This window comes from Astyanax mexicanus, chromosome 10 (genome assembly GCF_023375975.1).
Source record: "Astyanax mexicanus isolate ESR-SI-001 chromosome 10, AstMex3_surface, whole genome shotgun sequence".
Taxonomy (NCBI): Eukaryota; Metazoa; Chordata; class Actinopteri; order Characiformes; family Acestrorhamphidae; genus Astyanax; species Astyanax mexicanus.
This window is the reverse complement of record NC_064417.1, coordinates 53,837,602-53,859,679: the sequence shown is the minus strand read 5'-3', so window position 1 is coordinate 53,859,679 and position 22,078 is coordinate 53,837,602. Positions and strand designations below refer to the sequence as shown.

The 22,078-nt window shown below is 35.4% G+C and overlaps 4 protein-coding genes and 2 long non-coding RNA genes across 7 annotated transcripts in view; 3 read left to right on the top strand and 3 right to left on the bottom strand.

Annotated features, from left to right (window-relative positions):
• Window positions 1-4: 4 nt before the first annotated feature.
• Window positions 5-7,087, top strand: zgc:101583 (Mg_trans_NIPA domain-containing protein). Its single transcript, XM_049484148.1, has 7 exons — window positions 5-91; window positions 1,372-1,507; window positions 2,057-2,113; window positions 2,443-2,533; window positions 3,296-3,456; window positions 4,633-5,232; window positions 6,475-7,087. The coding sequence occupies exons 2-7, from the start codon at window positions 1,372-1,374 to the stop codon at window positions 6,504-6,506; spliced, it is 1,077 nt and encodes a 358-aa protein (XP_049340105.1). The 5' UTR covers window positions 5-91; the 3' UTR covers window positions 6,507-7,087.
• A 686-nt stretch (window positions 7,088-7,773) lies between these two features.
• timm8a (translocase of inner mitochondrial membrane 8 homolog A (yeast)) lies at window positions 7,774-9,797 on the bottom strand. Its single transcript, XM_022683634.2, has 2 exons — window positions 9,561-9,797; window positions 7,774-8,219 (listed from the first exon to the last, which is right to left on the bottom strand). Exons 1-2 carry the CDS (start codon window positions 9,669-9,671, stop codon window positions 8,073-8,075), a joined length of 258 nt encoding a protein of 85 aa, XP_022539355.2. The 5' UTR covers window positions 9,672-9,797; the 3' UTR covers window positions 7,774-8,072.
• A 98-nt stretch (window positions 9,798-9,895) lies between these two features.
• Window positions 9,896-12,298, top strand: LOC125804743 (uncharacterized). The gene is made up of 2 exons (XR_007440915.1): window positions 9,896-10,079; window positions 11,090-12,298. It is a non-coding gene; the product is annotated as an uncharacterized LOC125804743 (long non-coding RNA).
• A 649-nt stretch (window positions 12,299-12,947) lies between these two features.
• On the bottom strand, window positions 12,948-13,954 carry LOC125804744 (uncharacterized). Of its 2 annotated transcripts, none has more exons than XR_007440916.1 (2): window positions 13,767-13,954; window positions 12,948-13,126 (listed from the first exon to the last, which is right to left on the bottom strand). It is a non-coding gene; the product is annotated as an uncharacterized LOC125804744 (long non-coding RNA). The 2 variants fall into 2 exon arrangements; XR_007440917.1 differs by lacking the exon at window positions 13,767-13,954 and adding an exon at window positions 13,271-13,293.
• Window positions 13,955-16,152: 2,198 nt separating this feature from the next.
• btk (Bruton agammaglobulinemia tyrosine kinase) overlaps window positions 16,153-22,078 on the bottom strand; it is a 31,224-nt gene continuing 25,298 nt past the window's right edge. Inside the window, exons 6-18 of the mRNA XM_007236470.4 lie at window positions 20,937-20,995; window positions 20,663-20,850; window positions 19,669-19,731; window positions 19,531-19,585; window positions 19,344-19,426; window positions 19,087-19,214; window positions 18,754-18,828; window positions 18,485-18,656; window positions 18,135-18,351; window positions 17,977-18,041; window positions 17,051-17,169; window positions 16,776-16,933; window positions 16,153-16,637 (exon numbers count right to left, since the gene is read on the bottom strand). Coding sequence (XP_007236532.1) covers window positions 16,566-16,637; window positions 16,776-16,933; window positions 17,051-17,169; window positions 17,977-18,041; window positions 18,135-18,351; window positions 18,485-18,656; window positions 18,754-18,828; window positions 19,087-19,214; window positions 19,344-19,426; window positions 19,531-19,585; window positions 19,669-19,731; window positions 20,663-20,850; window positions 20,937-20,995 — 1,454 coding nt within the window. The 3' untranslated portion in view covers window positions 16,153-16,565. The remainder of the gene's footprint in view (window positions 16,638-16,775; window positions 16,934-17,050; window positions 17,170-17,976; window positions 18,042-18,134; window positions 18,352-18,484; window positions 18,657-18,753; window positions 18,829-19,086; window positions 19,215-19,343; window positions 19,427-19,530; window positions 19,586-19,668; window positions 19,732-20,662; window positions 20,851-20,936; window positions 20,996-22,078) is intronic.
• gsr (glutathione reductase) overlaps window positions 18,128-22,078 on the top strand; it is a 50,747-nt gene continuing 46,796 nt past the window's right edge. The window contains exon 1 of the mRNA XM_022683637.2: window positions 18,128-18,245. The gene's annotated coding sequence lies outside the window, so the exon portion shown is untranslated. The remainder of the gene's footprint in view (window positions 18,246-22,078) is intronic.

Genomic DNA, 22,078 nt, shown 5'->3' with positions numbered 1-22,078 from the left:
CACTCTTCTGCCTCGCCCCACCCACAGGCAGCTCACGCGCTCAGCAGGAAGTTTTCAGCGCGCGGCGTCGATGGGCTTTTACTGATACAAGGTCTGATTAATTACAATCGATTATAATGATTAATTACTGTATATCTGATTTTATCACTGTTTATTTGATTATATTAGTGTGTTTGTGAAGATTCACTTCGTTTATTCCACCAGAACTGTTACTTTTAGCTCCTTTCTTTATAATATGTTCACTATAACACGTGATAACTCCGGCTGTTTAATAACTGCCTGTTATATAATATAATATATTATTCATACAACTGAGTAAAATAACTAATATCTCTGTATTTACTGAGCTTTAATACTGAAACACCTTCTCTGTATGAAACAGCAACAGAGTCACGTGACTTCCTAAACTAACCCCAACAGAAAGTCACGTGACAGCTTTAATAACTCCAATATCAACACTTTTCTATAATAATAATAATAATAATAATAATAATAATAATAATAAACGTATTAATATAAATAAACTTACATATGAGAGTTGTTATAGCTATTTAAAAATTAATAAGCAATAGGTAAAGAGGATAGTTTATTTTACTGACTGAAATGCAGACTAATAAAACTCAATACTTAACAACTCTGCAATATTTATACATATATTATATGTTACTAATATAAAAGTAACACTCTTGACAAAGGCTATTATTACAATCAAATGATCCAAAAAGTAAATTTTTTTATTATTATTTTAGGAAGGTGACAATGTGAATTTAATGAACACGTATTTCATTTATGCTTCATATGTCTGTGCAAATTAGTCTGCTTTACTGTATTAAAATACAGTGCACAATGTAAGTACAGGGTTTTAAGCAATGGGTTTATAAATTAAAGCCAGAGGTTGCATATAGAACACCAAGAATATCGAGTCTAGTTGTGTGTTTATTCACACAGACCTGACAGATATTGGCTTATAATAATAAAAGTATATGTAAAGTGTGTGGGTGGATAACAATATAATTGTCTGCTTATTTTTGGTAGTCTTAAAACAGCAGTGTAAATGAAAATTATTCTTTTAACTACAGTTTGAGAGTATTTTATAAATGAAAAAAGAAATAACAAAACAGTATAAACAGTGACTCAAAATGCCGGGTATTTATTTTTATTAACATACTTTAAAAGTACTCTTCCACATGCTATGTGCAATTACACACTATCACCAGAGAGGGCACCAAATCCCAAAATCCCCAAATCCCCAAAACCTACAAACTGTCGCTTTAAATATTGATAAATATGATAAGTAAGACAGAAAGCTGATGTTTTACAACCTGTCTAATCACATCCCATACTAATAACAGTTTTTGTGTTTATATTTAGATGAACGGTGTTAATCGCTCTGATTTCTACATCGGTTTGTCGCTCGCCATCAGCTCCAGTGCCTTCATTGGTGGGAGCTTTATTCTGAAAAAGAAAGGACTCTTACGGCTGGCGAGTAAAGGTTCCATGAGAGCAGGTGAGAATATTTATGTGACAAAAACATCAGTTAAACAATAAACCAGGAACTGTTAATGCTACTATTACATTTTTTTTAATATATATGACCCCAATTTTTTTAATGCTCTTACTGTTGTAATGTTATGTTGTGACTGGGCCTATAACAATAATAAAGTTTTTGAAATATATAATATGGACATGACCTTAATTATTTTTTAATGCTCTATATGTTTTTCTTGGAAGGAGAGCTATGTATGTGGATAAAAGCTGATTTTTTATTTGTTTCATGTTTTATATAAGATGAAAAAATATATGTGTATTTCAAAACCAATGTGTGAATATTCGTATCAATTAAAGGTTCATTACAATTAAAACATGTAAAATGGCATGGTTATGCTTTTATATTATCATTTTATAATTTGGGGAAAAAGAATGATCTGAATATGACGGTAATATTGTTTAACACAATATTTATGTAAAATATATTGTTCAAAGAGGAATACTTATCACGACAGACCTGTTTGTGTATATTTTGTAAACTGGTATTGTTTTTTTACATCATCACCAGGTCAAGGTGGATATGCTTACCTGAAGGAATGGTTGTGGTGGGCCGGCCTACTGTCAAGTATGTTTGATGTTATTATTTAGATACTAGAATTATTCTAAAAAGAGATATTATTATTTGTCCTGAAATATAAATTAAACTAAAAGAGAATAATTTCATCTGACAAAAATTATATTGTATGTTCATTACTGAATAGCCAATATGTTTAGACATTGTTTAAGTATAAACATCATTAATTAGAGAAACTCACTAATTATATTAATAAGTGATAATAAGTAAGTATATATTTTATTATATATAAGTAAAATAAAATATATATAATAAGTAAAATCGATTATGTAAGTGTTAGTTTTCTGTCTGACAGTGTTTATTGTGTATCTGATTTTCAGTGGGAGTGGGGGAGGCAGCAAATTTTGCAGCGTATGCCTTTGCCCCGGCCACGCTAGTGACGCCGCTGGGAGCGCTGAGCGTTTTAGTAAGGTGGGTGTATATACACTGAGATGCCAAAAGTCATGGGACTCAATAGTAGTCCTGTAACCCATTACATCTGGCATGTCTGTACGTTTGTTGTGGTTTAAATGTAGTATGTGTTTAAAATGAGTTATGCCCTCATTCTATGTTTTTAATTTTTCCGACACGCTGAAAACTTTTCCTACATTAATTCCTAAATGAATAGTAAAGTGATCCAGACTATATTATATATTATACTATTATAAAGGAACACATAATGAATCATGTAGTAACTTAAAAGTGTTAAACAAACCAAAATACTCTGTGAAGTCCTCTGTGAAGAGGAAACTCTTGCTCTTCCTTTCCTGGGGCGGTCCTGATGAGTGCCAGTTCTATCATTATAACGTTTTTGATGGTCTTTGCGATGACTGCACTTGAGGAAACTTTCAAAGTCATTTTTTCTTTATTTAGTTGAGTAGTTGTTGCTTCTCATAATCTGGATTAGAACATTACTGAAATATTCACTATTCACTGTATACCTGTAACTCTACCTCTTCACTACTTTACTTTAACTGATGCTCTCAAACACTTTATTAAGAGACAAGAAATTCAAGTAATTAACTCTTGATGAGTTCAGCACAGCTGTTAACTGAAAGCCCGAAATTCAGGTGACTCTACCTCATAAAACTGACTGAGAAAATCCAGCAGAGATGTGTAAAACTGGTCATCTAAGCAATATATATTTGTATGTAGACTATATATGTATAAGTTTTCTTCTCTTTTCACGGTTAGTGCTGTGCTGTCATCATACTTCCTGAGTGAGAAGCTGAATATTCATGGGAAGGTAGGCTGTATTCTGTGTATTCTGGGATCTACAGTGATGGTGATTCACGCCCCCCAGGAGGAGGAGGTCGATTCTCTGAGGGCAATGGCAGAGAAACTTAAAGATCCAGGTGCTGTAATTTATGATTTACCCAATACCCAGCCTGTCACAATGATCGCCCTATTGATTTATCATCAAATATATGGACATGACCTCAATATTTTTGGCTAACCTTGGTATTGCATGTTGTGTTTATTTAGCAGGGTGAACGTGAGAATGTGAGCTGGTATTTTGAATGTTTGTAAATGTATTTTTATTTATTAGTTAAAGTGCGTTTAGTTCTAATCTTGTCAAAATTATTATATTATCAGTATATCAGTGGCATCATATGATCATAAAATGACAGTCCACAAAAAAAGAGGTATTATGACAGACCTAGACTTTACTATTTACTCAACAATGATTTTGAAATTATTAGAGTGATTTTCTTCCAATAGGATGTTAAATGTATAATTTTTTACCTTAATTGTAGTATTTGGATAATAACATTTGATGTTAAGCTAAAACTACCCAGATGAAGTCTTGACAATTTTTCAGATTTGAATCTGAATTTAACAAACTGTATTTGAAATGTGTTGTTTTCCATGTTTTCTTACTTAAACTGTTTATTTGAACAGCACTAATTTAGCATAGTGCTAATTCAGTTAAAAGAATAATAAAATGCATAAAAATGCATTCACTTAAAGTCGTCCAGTGGTCTAAAGCGCTGCCACTATAAGCAGGAGGTCGCAGGTTCGAATCCCGCTTATGCAGCTTTACCATCAAGCTGCCGGCGCTCAGAGGGAGCAAGATTGGCCCTGCTTCCTCCGGGTGGGTAGATGGCGCTCTCTCCCCACATCACTCCTAGGGTGATGTCTGCAGCACAGGGCGTCTGTGAGCTGATGTATCGGAACTGAGTCGCTGTGCTTTCCTCCGAGCGTCAGCGCTGTGATGCTACTCGGTAATGCTACAGCATCAGCAGCAGTTTAAAAATAGGCTGAGTCGGACTTCACATGTATCGGAGGAAGCATGTGTTAGTCTTCACCCTCCTGGTGTGTTGGGGCATTACTAGTGATAGGGGGAGTCCTAATGAGTGGGTTGGGTAATTGGCCGTGTAAATTGGGGAGAAAATGGGAAAAAATTTGAAAAAAAAAATGATTCACTAAAGCAATAATACTGTATAATATCTTTACACCAAAATCAGTATAATAATATTACTATACAATATAACATGCATATAATATGTTTTATCTTATCTCTCCCACAGGATTTATAGCGTTTGCCGTCTGCATTGTTGTGAGCAGTATGATTCTGATCATCTTCGTCGTGCCGCGCTACGGTCAGAAGAACGTTCTGGTGTACATCCTCATCTGCTCAGTGATTGGTTCGTTATCGGTGTCCTGTGTTAAAGGTCTGGGTATCGGTATTAAGGAGCTGTTTTCTGGTCAGGCGGTGCTGAAAGACCCGCTGTTCTGGGCTTTACTCATTTGCCTGGTGATTTGTGTCAGCATTCAGATCAGCTACCTCAACAAGGCCCTGGACATCTTCAACACCTCCATCGTCACTCCCATCTACTACGTCTTCTTCACCACCTCGGTGATGGGGTGCTCCGCCATATTGTTTAAGGAGTGGCTGCGTATGTCCACGGACGGGGTGGTCGGTACCGTCAGTGGGTTCCTCACTATAATCCTGGGCATTTTTCTGCTGCACGCCTTTAAAGACGCCACTTTCAGCTGGGATTCACTGCCTGAGTATCTGCGTGGAGCGCTGTCGGACAGCTCCTGGGATCAGCCGTATAAAACCTTACCAACCCACGAGGATCTGACCCCAGGAAGCAGAAGCAAGAGCTTCTCTAGTACCAATTCAGGTAGATAAAATAACACTCTGGGCCCTGTTTTAGCGATTTATAGGTGAGCTGTTAACTGTGTGCACCGGGCATGCTTGATTTAGTGTGTCTTTGCTATCGCAACGACGGGAAAAGTACACCCTGCGCATGTCAAAACGCACAAAAGTCATGTACTAATTCTAATACTTAATTAATCATGGGTATGTTTTGAGCGCAACATGAACTAAACCAATCAGCATTTCACCTGCCATTCCATTTTGAACAGTTTGCAACAATAGCTTTTTGTTGACTATGGCAAATAATAAAAGTTGCCCAAAAATAGATTGAACTGTGATCATTGAATTAGTGGTGAATGCAAAACTTATTGAAAAATTAATCGTCAGAAAGTCATTAGTTGCAGCCCTACAGACAATATACATCTATACACACATCTCTAGACCACTTAAAAATGCTGAGTTTTGAAAACTCTGCAATATAATCAAGAGGAAGATGGATGATCACAAACCATCAAACCACCAAACTGAACTGCTTGAATTTTTGCACCAGGAGTAAAGCAGCATAAAGTTACCCAAAAGCAGTGTGTAAGACTGGTGGAGGAGAACATGATGCCAAGATGCATAAAAAACTGTGATTAAAAACCAGGATTATTCCACCAAATATTGATTATTTCTGAACTCTTAAAACTTTATTAATATGAACTTGTTTTCTTTGCATTATTTGAGGTCTGAAAGTTCTGCATCTTTTTTGTTATTTCAGTCATTTCTCATTTTCTGTAAATAAATGCTCTAAATGAGAATATTTTTATTTGTAATTTGGGAGAAATGTTGTCTGTAGTTTATAGAATAAAACAACAATGTTCATTTTACTCAAACATAAACCTATAAATAGCAAAATCAGAGAAACTGATTCAGAAACTGAAGTGCTCTCTATACTAAAAATAATACTTAGTAATGCTTTACCTTACCATAAACACACCGGCCCATGTTCAACCTTACTTACAAATATAACAAGTTAACACCTCATAACTTATACAGCCGACCCTGTTATAACACTAATTTAGATTAGGTTAGAGGTTAGAGGTTGCTGTCCAATGAATTTTAGCATGTCAGGTTTTTTTGCAATATATTCAATAATAAAAAGTTGGCATAAGTTGCTATTTGAGTAATTACACTTAATGATATGTTATTTTTATATCGGCATGTTTTATTTTGCTGTTTTATGCAAAGAATGTGAATCTGAAAATCTGAATGTTTTTATTGGCAGATGCTTCATGGATAAAGAAGAGTTCTATCTGACGCACAGCAAATGGACTTCCTGCACACTGCCATGGACTGCATAATTACAGTCACACACTGTAGAATGTACAAATAGTGAAGTGATTTGATAAATGTTAGGTCACATGAAACTAAGTTATTTTAGCAATAATTAAGATAAAACCTAGTATGTTTTAACTAGAATAAGCTCATCTGACCGGCTTGGTGCTGTTCCAGAACCAGGTGTAGAAGTTCTGCAGCACGTTGGAGAACCATGTGAAGTCCTTTATGTGCCTGATAGTAAAAATCATGACATGCTGTGGACTAACAGACTGAAGGCCACACGTCACTGCATAGGTCTATAATGTTGTCCCATGACTTTTGTCATGTCTTCTGGAGACTAATGGACATTCAGTTTAAACCAGATGCCGCTGGTCATCATCATTACCATGCACTGCACTGTCCATTGTGGGTGGTAATTCCTTCTGTGACGTATTCCTGGTAAATACATGTAGTTCGGGATTGAGAATTGTTGTTTTTTAGCCAGTTTTCTTGTAATTATATGTTTATTGACTTTTGCAGAGAAAGAAAGAATAAAAATAAAAAACAGTTTTGATACAAAAGATTCTGTGTTTTCCCATCAGATGATCACATTTCATGGAATTTTTCGTGTTTTTAGCCAATTTTCTACTATGTACCTTTATATAGGAGTGTGAGGACAAGCACATGCTTTTTCCCCCGATATATTTGAAGTCAGAGTCCATTTTTTTTTTACCAAATGCCACCAATCAGTGCAGCATCACAATGCCTTCAGAAATTGACCTCAAGCTCAGGTGTACTTAGGTTCTGCCGCAGGACAGTGACCCAAAGCACACAAACAAGTTCACCTTTGAATGGGTTTAAAAAACTAAATGAAGGTTTTAGAGTGGCTTGGTCAAAATCTGCTTGAGATGCTGCAGATGATCTTAACAAGACGGTAATGCAGAAAAAACCCTGCAATTTGGCTAAAATGAATTAAAAAATTCTGTAAAGAGTGGACCAACAATCCTCCACAGAGATTTTGTCATATTAATATTAACAATGATTTAAATGTTTATTTTTGGATTAATAATAAATACATGTAGAATTTTGAATGTAGAGTTTCTAAATGTGCTGGCATTTGTTTTCAACACACGTTAATTATTATCATTCCTCATCAGATATTAAAAGCTCTTGTTAGCCTTTAAGCACAAACATACTACTAATGCTGTATATTCACATGTCTCATCTATGTTAAAAAAGATGAAGTAATATCCAGACAACAAAGAAGACAAGTGAATATGAACTTTATTGCATGTGCATGTTTAATTGCTGATGTAACCTTCTATAGCACACTACACTGATTTGCATGCAACATAAATTAAAGAGAAGGCAATAAAAAAAAAATCAATATGGGTCCAGATCTTTGAGAGAAGCGTAAAAAGCACAGCAGATGTATCCTATCCTTTATGTCCATATCACTCTGATACAGAACTGGTGTTCTGATAAACTTCACAGTGAGGCACTTTGTTTGACGAGACAACAGACAATTTCCATTAGTTTTCTGGATGGAGGTCAGTCCGTTATCGTCTATGAGAACGAGCCTCTCGTCCTCTGAGTTTGTTCCAGTCTGTTGAGGATGAACTGACTCGTGTCAATAAAACGTTCAACACAGTTAACAAAACAGACTTCAGTCCTGGAGTCCAGCTTCGGGCCAGGCTTATCCATGCACTTCTCCTGCACAGAAAAACAGAAAGAGGTATAAGGACAACAGGAATGACAAATTATTAGGGTTACTAGTGTTAATACAGACTTTTAAGTATCTGTGGTCATTATAAATATAATAAAGAGATAATAATAGTAAATAGTAAAATGACTGAGAAAGGGGGGGGGGGGGGGAGTGATAAAAAAGGGGGAAAAAAAGACAAATATTGAGAAACAACAATGGAAGCAAATCAGCTACGAAAAAAATAAATAAGCAAATAAGTTTTGGTTTTGATTGTGGGAAACATTAGAGAGAAAATAGAAAAAAAGAAGAAAAAAGATAAGTATCTGTCATATCTGTGTGTTTGTTTGTGCATATAGGAACAAAAAATACTTGAAAACATGGTCAGCACTAAACAACTTAACAATTTTATATCAGTGACCAAAAACAAACCATTACACACCTATAACCATCATAAACACACAATAAACACTAACACAACCATTACATCTTTAACCATCCTATTTATAAAATCACCTCTACAACAAACACACAAACACCACTAACACAACCATTATACACAAATAACCTTCCCTATTCATATATAACCTCTACCAGACACACACATACCACTAAAACATCCATTATACACCAATAAACCATCATCTTCATACATCACCCACCTCTACCTATTATAATGTTTCTATATACAAATCTTTACACTGACTACAGTATGTAACCAGCAGTGATTAAAAAGATTAATAAAAAGAACATGTACAATTTAAACTCATATTCTACCATTATAATAATAATATTAGTCACAATGCATTTACTATTTGATTGCCTGCCATTTTTTAAATATTCAAATCAATTTTTTTATCTAAAGTCAAGATGATTAGCAACTAGAGCTGGGTAATGGAACTGTATTTTATCATATTATGATACATTTCTTATTGTGATAGATTATATGTTCTAAAACTTTTAACATGTAGTGTATGTTAGTCAGGACTAAAAACCAGCCAGCTATATATATATATTAAAGGTGGGAAACCCAGGTCCAAAAAGTAAAAATGCTTTCCAGGGTTTTGTACCAACTCCATAACTCCATATGTGGCTTGGATGGATTTTTATTTTCTGTATCTGGGTTACCCACCTCTAATATTAAATGCAGTGTATTAATGGGTGTAGGGATCATGTTTTATGTGATATAAGTGTATATATTTATTAATATACTGTATGAATGGGTGTAGGGATCAGGATGTAGGTTATATAAGTGTGTATATATATATACACACTTATACACATATATATATATACATATATAGTGTATGAATGACTGTAAGGATCATGGTTAGGTTATCAGTGGAACTTACCCAGCACACCTCAGTCATCTGGTGGACCAGCTGCTGAAACCTCTGCTTCTGAGACTCCACCTCGATAAACTGCTGCAGGTGGGGATCCGCCGCCACACCCTGAGAATCCATCACACTGATCTACAGCAGATTAACGCAGGAACTCGGTGTTTTATCAGGATTTATCACCCTGACCTTCATATACAGCCCTGCTTCACTCTGCGCTGCTGCTCTTCTTCTTCCTCACTCTCATCTTCTGGATCAGAGGAAGTAATCCTGCAGTTCCGCCCCCTACCGGCCTGGAGTTTACAGCAGCGGCCAGTCACACCCCTGATAGTAAACTACACTACACACCGGCTCTCACTAAAAACCAGGGGTTTCGTGCATGACGTATTTTTGGGGGCGGAGTTGTGGGAAGGCTGTTGTCGTAAGGGGAGGGACTTGAATAGGGTCAAGGAGCATGCGCAGAGAGGAACCCGCACAATTCAAAAGGCCGGTGTGAATCTGCTGCCGAAAAAAGAAACCGCTGGAGCAAGAAAGGTACAGTATAAGCTTTAAAACACATTGTTTGTGAAATAAAAAATGCACGTAACGAATACAATTATTAAAATCTAGGAAGAACAGTGTCTATTTATGGTGCTGTGTAATATCTGAGGCTCAATTCCATTTATTTATCAATGTAAAGCTCCAAAACGCCCCAAAGTTAGCTTTGCTGAACAATATTATTGAATGTACAGCAGTGTTGGGGCATCTGAATCTTAAATTACACCTAATTTAGTTCGATTGAGGTGACCATATCTGTTTAGTATCTTGCTTACATACCTGGTTGGTCTGGGGGGATTTCATGTTAGTTTAGTTCAATCTGATTTATATATATCTGGTATCCAAATACCTGGATGGTCTGGGGGGATTTCATGTTAGTGTAGTTTAATCTGATTTATATATATCTGGTATCCAAATACCTGGTTGGTCTGGCGGGTATTTCATGTCAGTGCAGTTTAACCTGTTTTATATTTATCTGGTATCCAAATACCTGGTTGGTCTGGCAGGTATTTCATGTTAGTTTAGTTTAATCTGATTTATATATATCTGGTGTCCAAATACCTGGATGTTGTGGCGGGTATTTCATGTCAGTGCAGTTTAATCTGATTTATATATATCTGGTATCCAAATACCTGGATGGTCTGGCGGGTATTTCATGTCAGTGTAGTTTAACCTGATTTATATAAATATATCTGGTATCCAAATACCTGGTTGGTCTGGTGGGTATTTCATGTGCAGGATATGTATCTTATATCGTTTTCATGTTCATGTACTTTATAGTGCTAATAACTTTATTCATATTCCTCAATAGCCTGTGTTACTCTTTGTACTGGTCCTGATATTCAGGGTACATTTACTCTGTTAGTTGTAAAATCTGTGTATTTTGTTTAAAACTGTGATTTTGTAGTAATCTATATTTATTTACTATGATTTTTCCCCAAATAAGTCATAAATCTTGTTATTGTTGAATTTCTTTGTGATAAATAAATGTATATATTTTTTTCTAGGTGGCGATCGTGTGAACAGTCAATCATGAAGATCCATCAGAACTTCTTCTGTACTGTCAAGAACACACTCAAGTGCCTTCTTGTCTTTTAGAGAAAAGTTGGTAAAATGTCCATGCAGTTTTTCCTCTTAATTCTGATACCAGCTCCACAGTAACCGAATACTAGTCTTTATTGCAAGTGAAAAACTTGCTGCATCGTAAACCTTAGACTGCAATGTACAGGGCCATCTCACAAAGTTACTATTTCAGTAATTCAGTTAAAAATGTGAAACTCGTATATTATAAAGATATATTACACACAAAGTGATCTATATTTTAAGCGTGTGAAATGAAAACCTAAAAATCAGTGAATCAGAAAATTAGAATATTATATAAGACCAATTGGTACTTTCTGCAGTGTGGGAAGTGTGCCAAGTCCTGCTGGAAAATGAAATCTGCATCTCCATAAAAGTTGTCAGCAGAGGGAAGCATGAAGTGCTGTAAGATTTTGGGGGGAAACAAAACTGCACCGACTTTAGACTTGATAATAAAACACAGTGGATCAACACCAGCAGATGACAGACATGTCTCTCCAACCATCACTGATCATCAGTAAATTTTACATTTTATTTGGAAATCAAGGGAGCAGAGTCTGGAGGAAGAGTGGAGAGACACACAGTCCAAACTGCTCGAGGTCTAGTGTGAAGTTTCCACCAATCAGTGATGGTTTGGAGAGACATGTCTGTCATCTGCTGGTGTTGATCCACTGTGTTTTATTATCAAGTCTAAAGTCAGTGCAGTTTTGTTTTCCCACAAAATATTACAACACTTCATGCTTCCCTCTGCTGACAGCTTTTATGAAGATGAAGATTTCATTTTCCAGCAGGACTTGGCACACTGCCCACACTGCAGAAAGTACCAATTGGTTTTAAATAATATTCTAATTTTCTGATGCACTGATTTTTGGGTTTTCATTGGCTGTAAGCTTCATAATCAACAATAAAATAAATAAATGCTTAAAATAGATCACTGTGTTTAATACATCTATATAATGAGTTTCACATTTTTAACCAAATTACTAAAATAAAGTAACTTTTCAAAGATATTACAATTATTTGAGGTGGCCCTGTACACTCTATAGCTAACTTCAAGTAATAATTTTTGTACACAGTACTTTTGATGTTTGATAGTGCACATGTAAAATGTTTAAAATAAAGTGTCTTTCTTTTAACTGGGTGAATAAAGTGACTATTTTTGCATAAGAGGTTGATTATCGTTGGTTAATATTTATATTGTGTAATATAGTAGAAAATAATACAACATTCAGTTTGAGACCACATTAGCCAAAATGTATTTATTTTTTTTTTTTTATTGGATACACTTTCATTGTTTTATATAATTATTTTTTCATGCATTAACTCTTTACACTGGGACTACAGTTATCCTGAGTCGGAACATAGTTTGCCTCTGTGTCAGATGTATGGGATTTAATACAATCTAGGCATGAAAACAATGTTAACAATAAAAGTATGTTTATGAGCATATTGTTTCTAAACTCAAATAGCAAATGTATTAAATTCTGAAGTATACAAAAAGAGAACAATATATTGACATAAATGTAGTTTCGTTGCGGAACATATTTTACAGCTTTTTCTATCTAAAAAGGGCACAAAGTTCATTTACATTCTTTAGTCTCAGCAAGTGAGGGTTAGCATGTGCTGTGTCAAAAGTAAATAGTTGAATTGGCAAACTGTTATTGATGGAAACTATAAAAGGTATTGTCTTTAAAAAATAAACAACCTCAGGTGACAAAGTCTACAATAAAGTTATAACATACATCTTTAAGGTGTGTTTTTCTTTAACATAAAATGAAAAAGAAGTCTGATTAGAGTTGTTGGAAAACAGTGGTAGCAATGACATTTAAAAGCAGGGTCAGCGGATGAGTTAGTTGGTAGGGGCTGTCTTATATCTTGCACAAAGGGCAAAGGAACTCCTCCTCTTCAGGTGAGTTTCCGACACATGAATGGTGGAACCACTTGTTGCATCAGTCACAGGCAATCTAAAAAATCAAGCAATAATTAAAACAATTGATAACATGTCAGATTTTAAATGTATGTTTTCTGACCTTATTTTTGCATTTAAAATCTGTGACAACCAAATAACTCAAAATATATACAGAAACCAAAATTATCTTCATTTGTACCCATTTAGAAGCAGTAGCAGTGAAATAAATCAGATTAAACTAAACTAACATGAAATACCTGCCAGACCAACCAGGTATTTGGATACCAGATATATATAAATCAGATTAAACTACACTAACATGAAATCCCCCCAGACCATCCAGGTATTTGGATACCAGATATATATAAATCAGATTGAACTAAACTAACATGAAATCCCCCCAGACCAACCAGGTATGTAAGCAAGATACTAAACAGATATGGTCACCTCAATCGAACTAAATTAGGTGTAATTTAAGATTCAGATGCCCCAACACTGCTGTACATTCAATAATATTGTTCAGCAAAGCTAACTTTGGGGCGTTTTGGAGCTTTACATTGATAAATAAATGGAATTGAGCCTCAGATATTACACAGCACCATAAATAGACACTGTTCTTCCTAGATTTTAATAATTGTATTCGTTACGTGCATTTTTTATTTCACAAACAATGTGTTTTAAAGCTTATACTGTACCTTTCTTGCTCCAGCGGTTTCTTTTTTCGGCAGCAGATTCACACCGGCCTTTTGAATTGTGCGGGTTCCTCTCTGCGCATGCTCCTTGACCCTATTCAAGTCCCTCCCCTTACGACAACAGCCTTCCCACAACTCCGCCCCCAAAAATACGTCATGCACGAAACCCCTGGTTTTTAGTGAGAGCCACACTTTACACCCTGCACCACATTACATTACACTGCATTACGTTACACTAAATTACTTTACATTACATTACATTACATTACATCACATTACAGTACATTACTTTACATTACATTACACTACCCTGAACTACACTACATTACACTAAATTACATTACATTACATTACACTACGTTACTTTACATTACATTACACTACCGTGCACTACATTACATTACATTACATTACACTCCACACTAGAAAATTCACATTTTATTTTATTTTTTTAACTCCATCTTATTGACAATTTTCTTTTACTTTCAAATATGTATTTTTTTGTCATTTCTGCAAGTATTTTCTCATGTACCACATATGACGTGAAATGACAATAAACTCTCCTGTGTGTGTGTGTGTGTGTGTGTGTCAGCTTTTAGTGTGCCTGTGGGGGCGGGGTATGGTAATCCGGGGCCAGCGGGGCATTATGGGGGTATGTTTTGGGTGGGTTAAGGGGACCTACCATCTTTGTGTGGGATAGCTGGGTTGGTGGCCTCAGGGCTGTTTGTCATGTGGTGGCAGTTGGGTTTCAATCTCATAGCCTTGTTAAAGGCTATAAGTGAGTGGCAAGCCTGTTAATAAAGAGCTGTTGAGTACTTGCAATGAGTCTCACGAGTCCTCCTTCCTCTTCCACGCCACAATATCCATAAATGGACATTCAGTGGTGCCAAATAAGTATATCTTTTTAAAATTGATTTTTATATATAATACAATTCAACAAAATGAGATGGACACAATATTAGGCCAAATTCACAACATATATAACCACCATCACAAATATATAAATGCAAAAAAAACAACAAACCTAAACAAATAAAAGTTTTAAAATATCAATGTAATTGAGACATTTCTTATTCTTTATTCATTTATGTCTGAATTTGCTAGTATTTCCCACGCCCTTGAACTGGAATGGAAAAGGAGGGGGGTGAACTGGGGAAGCAGGGAAGCGTACAGCTAAAATTATAATCAAATGTATTATCCTCTCCTTGTGGTCAAATGAAGGGTCATCAAAAATATTATATAACACTACAAGAGACTTGTTTTCATATGATGTAAGGATTAGGAAAAGACTACTTTTTTCTGGAATTATATTTATTTCTTACTTTTATAGTTTTCATTTATATATTTTTGTCTTGCAATTTTGTCTTATATTTGTCATATATTTTCTGGTGTATTTGTGTGAAGAGACTTAGTTTGTGTTATCTAGCTAGGTTAGGTTGTATCAGCTAACATAGATCCTAGTTAACATAGGTTAGCAAAAATGGACAGTTTGAGGAAAACAGTGGGATATATCAGTTAGGTAACCAAGTTAGCATTAGTAAGCTAAACATTTTCTTAAAAATACAGTATAAATGGTATATTTAACAGACAATATTACTAAAAATATTTCTATCTTTGTACATTTTATTATAGTAAAAATGATTTTTATTATGTAAATATTTAAGCATCTGAAGTGCTCAAACGGGTCTGAGGTAAAATTAGCTAATCAAGCTAACAGTTTACCTCAGAAATCAACTCCCGCGCTTTTTTTTTTAAAGCTGTGACTCCTGCGCCTGCGCTGATCCGCTGATCTACAGCTCATTTCACCCACCTGCAGTCCGGGGATATGATTTATAGATCGCCAGATCTGCCGGCTCGAACTTAGTCCATAAGAGCCCAGAACATTTCTGAATATGGATGAAGGAAAAAGGGGAGAAAAACCTCATATTTACTTGCGATATGCTTAAAAATTAACCTTAGATTTTAAATCAAATCATAATGACTGATGATATTATAACAAACCTTACAATCTTTAGGATTAAGTTACTTAAATCTGATAATTTCATAATTCACAATTACAGGTCAGCAATACTCCCTAATAGAAACTAATGCTTATTTTTCTTGTTTTTGGCAGAAAGTAAACATCTATAGAGTGTTTATATCACCCAGCCCTACTGTCAACAATGAAGGCGGTAAGTTGCTTTTTTATTTATTTATTTAGAAAGTAATTAATTCACTATAAGAGAATTTTACTTTGAAAGATGGCATTGAACACGTTTTCTTTAAAAGGGTATCAGTCTAGAATCAAACGTGAAATTCAATGGATACAGATTCAGAATGATGTAATGGCTCTATGTAATGTCTTTTGATGGGGACCAACTACTCTCTGGTAAAATAAAATAAACATTAATCCACATATCTTTCATTTTATTCAATAACATCACGTACATGAATGATATACTGTTTTAGCAACACACAATAAATTCACAAAGATAATTCATCTGTAAATAATGTAATCCTGATGAGATCCCCTCTTAGTCAACTGTGCACAGTAAAGAGTTGCAGTAATCTGACTTTGGAAGCTTTGCAGAATTTAATGCACAAAAACAGTACAGTTTAAGAGATGGAACAGTAGTAGTAGAAAAAAAACATTTAAAGAATCCATACTATAACAAATGGCATTTAAAAATGAGAATCTATTCGATCTTCATTTTTTAAATCGTTTTAAATATTCATAGTCCAACATCCAGCTTAGGACAATATCTGTACTCTGTAATAAAAGATCAATTTTTTCTTAATGCCCAATGTTTCACAGCCTGCTCTCTAGCCCATGTTCTCCACTAAGTCTTGAATAATCATCACGAGATCCTGGAACGTGGGTCGCTCATCAGCTTTCTGTGATAAAAGAGAGAGAAAACAGTAAGTATTATTATATATGCATTAAAGAGTGTATCTTCACCTTCATTTTTACAAGCCAAAAAATATAAGATAAAAATAAGGATCTGCTGCAGTTCAGTACAGCAGTACACGTACATCATGCCAACAGCTGGTCATTACGGAGTAGATTCTGTCATTGGCCAACTGAGGACGGTACAGCCGATGTCCACCAGAGACCTTTTCCACTATCTCTGTGTTATTCATACGGTCATATGGCATTCGGCCCAGTGTGTAGATTTCCCACATTAAAACACCTGTTAAAACAATAGAAAGTACTATAAAAAATATTTCATTTCACATAATACAATCAATTAAAAGATTAAAGATTTAAACAATAAGGCAGGTATGCTGCCAGTTTGACAGATACTAACCAAATGCCCATATATCTGACTTGCTGCTGAACTTGCTGTAAAGCAGAACTTCTGGAGGTGACCAGCGTACAGGGAACTTTGAGCCTACAGAGCTGGTGTACTCATCGTCCAGAACATATCTGTAATAATAAAATTACCATTGTTAAACAACACAATTTCCTTCCTGTTATTGCTTAGCCAATTAACCCGTTGGGTTCGACGAATGTTCCAGGGCATCAAATTAGATGTTTCTTTTAATATCTTTGCAAGAATATATCTTAAATATTTACTAAATTTCTAGTGTTGGCCCTTTTGAATGCATTCCTGATCTCGAGACTATTTTTCACAAATTACAGTAAACATCTCGCCAGCCTTGTTGCACTAAAAGGAAGTAATGATAACCTTAGAAATGACAAAGTACACAGGCATAAAAGCATTTAAAACTGTATTCAGCAGCTAAATTCTGTATATACAAAACAAACAAACTGAAATCCAGCATGTACAACATTTCATAAATAAAAGGGCATTTAGATTTATATATGTTTATCCAGAATTTACACTTTTATTATCGACCTTAGTAACAGCCAGTTGTGATTCTTGTATTAATCAATAACTGGAAAAAAAAGGTTTTCCAATAAAAAGCTTTTATGGTCAAATGGGGGCTTCCATTGTGATAATATTTTATGCCTGGCTATAAGGGAAGCAAAATCCATAATATGAGTTTGCTTAAGAGTCTTTCTCAGACTCTGGCTACTGATGGAGAAGCAGCATGACCTACTGTACTCTCTCTCTCTGACTCTGGCTGCTGATGGAGAAGCAGCATGACCTACTGTACTCTCTCTCTGACTCTGGCTGCTGATGGAGAAGCAGCATGATTGCAATTCAAACCTCTAACCCAGGGACATATTTAAGAAAAGGTTTAGAAGTACCAATCCAAGTTTTCTTACCTTGACAAACCAAAATCAGTCACTTTAACTGTGCCGTTTGAGTCTACTAAGCAGTTTCTTGCTGCCTGTAAAATAAATTACATCATAATGAGTTCCCCTCACATAAATTCACTGTAATATATTTATGTTATGTTTTCGTGTTTTGTGGCAGAACGCACAAGGTCTCTGTGGATATACTGCTGGGACTCTAGGTAGGCCATGCCTTCTGTGACGTCTTTACACATCTCCAGGAGCAGGAGAGGAGAGGGGTGCTGCAGGTAGTCCCGCAGGTACGTCAGCAAACATCCGTTAGGGAGAAACTCAGTGACGATGTAAATAGGTCTTTGTTTTGTGCAAACTCCATAAAGCTGAACCAGGTTTTCATGTCGAAGTTTCCTGATTTTGAATAATTAACAAATGCATTAGATTATCTATGCATTTATTGATTATCTGATTATTAAAAAAAACAATTACAATTATTTTAGATTGCAAATTAAATTAAATAAGTCACTGTATAATTAGTACTCACATCATGACTTTAGCCTCTTCAATGAAATCATCCTCAGACATAGAACCCTCCTTGATCATTTTGATGGCTACATCATGCCGACCCTGCCACTTTCCATACTTCACCACCCCAAACTGCCCGTTACCCAACTCTTTTATAAACGTGAGCTGGCGAGGATCAATCTCCCAGACACCTTAAGTAAATAAAGCATATAAAGAGATATAATTAAATCAATGCATATACAGATATAATCACAATACTTAAGCCCTTACTGCGAAGGATAGACTTACCGTAGCCCAGACCAGCAGTGGATGGAGCATGTTGAGCTCGATTTGACACAATGTATTTTAGCCTGCTCACCAGTCCTGAAACAGTTACAAAAGTGAATTATTAGCTTGTTTGTAAATTATAATAGTTATTATTGAGTACACTATTCATTAGGGATGCACCAGTACCACTTAATTATCCCTATACTGATTCTAATGACAGATTTTTAGGTATCTCTTGTTACAGAGAACCGATACCAACATAATTGATAGCTTGACAATGCCTATAAATGCTGATCTTTATAGCGTTCCTTCTTTATAGAGTTCTTTATAGAGTTATAGAGTCATGGACTTTACCTGCAGCGTTGTGCTGATGGTAATTGATAAGATCTGGAATATTGTTGAAATAATGTTTCTCTGCCAGGTAGAACTGGCCTTGCTGAGTGGTTAATATGTTGTAGTGTCGAGAGCTGCCAGAAGTTTCCCTGAAAAAAGAGAAGTGTATAAAAAGCTGAAGATTTACACCTAAAAGATAAAGGCCAATTTATGGTGATAACATTTAATGAATGTGACTTCATGATTTCAGTGTACATTTAGTGGCATACCACACTCACCCTCCACTCTTGGTGAAAACTGACACTGTGTATTTTCCAGCTAATCGTCCAGAATCTCGTACCAGAAAACCTCCATCTTTATTCTGAAATTTAAAAAATTGCTTTAAATACTCATAATACTCATAACATTTTAAATGTGTATTTTAAAAGGTTTTAAAAGGTATCGTAGCATTAACTCAGTTCTCACCTCAGTTTTCAGTAAATTCTCAGCCTGACTGCGGTTCATGTTCTTGCAATACCATCTACATAAACAAAAAAAATCATAAATATATATATTATATATTTTATTATTGTTATTTTTAAGTTTGTAAGTATGTATTCTCACTCGCACTTCTCCAGTCCATTCAGGGCCTCGACAACATAGTTGCTGGGAATGTATCCCTCTTGTCTGGAAAATATAATAAAATAAAATAGTATAAAATAAAATAGTATAAAATTAAATATTTATACAACTTTCTGCAAAACTGTCTGTCTAGACTTTTACAGTCTCATTGAATGATGTTTATTTTTCCCCCAATCTTAGTAACAGCATCTCTGCAGCTCCTTTAGAGTGATTGTTAATCCCTGTTTAAGGATTCCTCTGTATTTAAAATTACTATCTAATTTTGTAATTATACTAGGAGCACTCACTAAAATCTGGTAGCAAGACAGAGAATCTGACAAAACATTAAACATGTTTTATGTATACATTCAAAATTATCCAGAGCAGTTAACACATGAATGTGTTTTTTTGTTTTTATTACAACTTTCCTTTTGCCCAAAATAGACTAATCTTTTAAATTGATCTAAATATCAATCTAAAGATTGATCTTGGGTTTATGAATAAATATCGGCTCTGTCACCAGGGCCAGGTTGATAACAAGAAGGCAAGATAGCAAGGAAAACCTGTCATAACAGAGCTAGTAAACTAGGTAATACTCGGCAGGAAACAGAGGACTATTTATACTAATGCAAACAGGTGTGGGAAATGAGCAATCAGAAGGTGGTTGAGGCTGAAGCTGCAGAGTCATTTTAGTTTATGGGCTGAGAATGCTGGGAAATGGAGTCTTTAGGAGAACCATAGTCCTGAATGGGCAGATTGACAGCGTCAGGACTGACAGGATCATTCTGAAGATTAATTTGAATTGAAATTTTGTATTTTCAAAACTCAATTAAATTGGAAAAATTTGACTACTGCACTACTAAATTACAGTACCACCATTTTTAAACAGATGTGCATTACACACAAAAATGTTCAATTTATACAATGTTATTTTATTTATTATTAATTCTTTATTTTATGATCACAGTTTAGCTTTTTTTTACTGTTTTCACCTTACCCATATTTATCTCTGGCTCTTAACCAGTTTGCGTCGCATATCTGCAGCACTGTGTACTCCTCGTCCTTCCTCAGCTCCAGGTCCTGAGGTGCCATAGGGGCGTACTCGTACTCGGCGATGACCGTCATCCCCACCGTGAAGCCAGGCTGTGGCGGTGGCTGTGGGGGCAGGGGTCTGGGGGGCTTTTCCTAATGAGAATTAATCCAAATTAAACAGTTTAAAATCTGGAGTGTAAAAACTAGTAAGTAAAATTCTGTATTGGTATTTCAAATACCTCTTCTGGTGTTGGCGGGAGCGGTTTTCTGGATTGACGCCGAGAACTTTTGAAAAGTCCTTTAAAAAGAGAAAACGTTGATTCATATATACAGAGAATTTACTCGTACAAAAGAAAAGTATAGAAAAGCAAAATATACTTTTACTACTGTTGTGCCATACATACACATACAACTTCAGTTCCAAAAAAGTTGGAACACTGTGTAAATAAATGAAAATAAAAAAAATCAGAATGTAATTACTTGAACATAGGGCACATAATAGACATTGAAACCAAGATATTTTAACATTTTATGAAAGACATGAACTCATTTACAGTACAACTTGATGCTGCAACACTTAAAAAGTTGGGGAACGGCAACAAAAGTCAGGAAAAAAAGTGTTACTTTTGCAATAGGAGCAATTTACACAAACTTACTAACTCACATGACTGGGTGTGAAAAGAGCATTACTTTCAAAAGCAGAAACTTTGTGCAATAATTGTGGAACGATATTAGAAAAATGTTCATCAACTTGTAGCTTGCCATCAGCTGCTAGAGCCCTGAGAGAGCACCATTGGCCTTGCACTTTCTGGGTGGTTACAGTAGATGGCGCTCTTTTTCCTCATCACTCCTAGGGTGATGTGGATCAGCACAAGGCTGCGTCTGTGAGCTGATGTATCAGAACCGAGTCGCTGCGCTTTCCTCCGAGCGTTAGCGCTGTGATGCTACTCGGCAATGCTACAGCATCAGCAGCAGCTCAAAAAGAGGCGGAGTCTGACTTCACATGTATCGGAGGAGGCGTGTGCTAGTCTTCTTAACCCTCCTGGTGTTGGGGGCATCACTAGTGATAGAGGGAATCCTAATGAGGGGGTTGGGTAATTGGCCTTGAAATTTGGGTAGAAAACAGGAAAAAAAATAAAAAATCAGAATCAGCATCTCAGAATACTATATAGGAACACCACTGTCTTCTCTGGAGTAAAACTCATTCAAAACTGACTAAGGTAAAATTAAAACTGCTCTGTGGTCTGATGAATGTTTTCATGAAATATTAAAAAGTCTCACTTTTAACATCTGATATGTGTTGTATTTTCTATTGTGAATAGAATATGGGTCTGTGAGATTTGCAAATCTTTGCTATCTGTTTTTTATTAAAACTTTATAC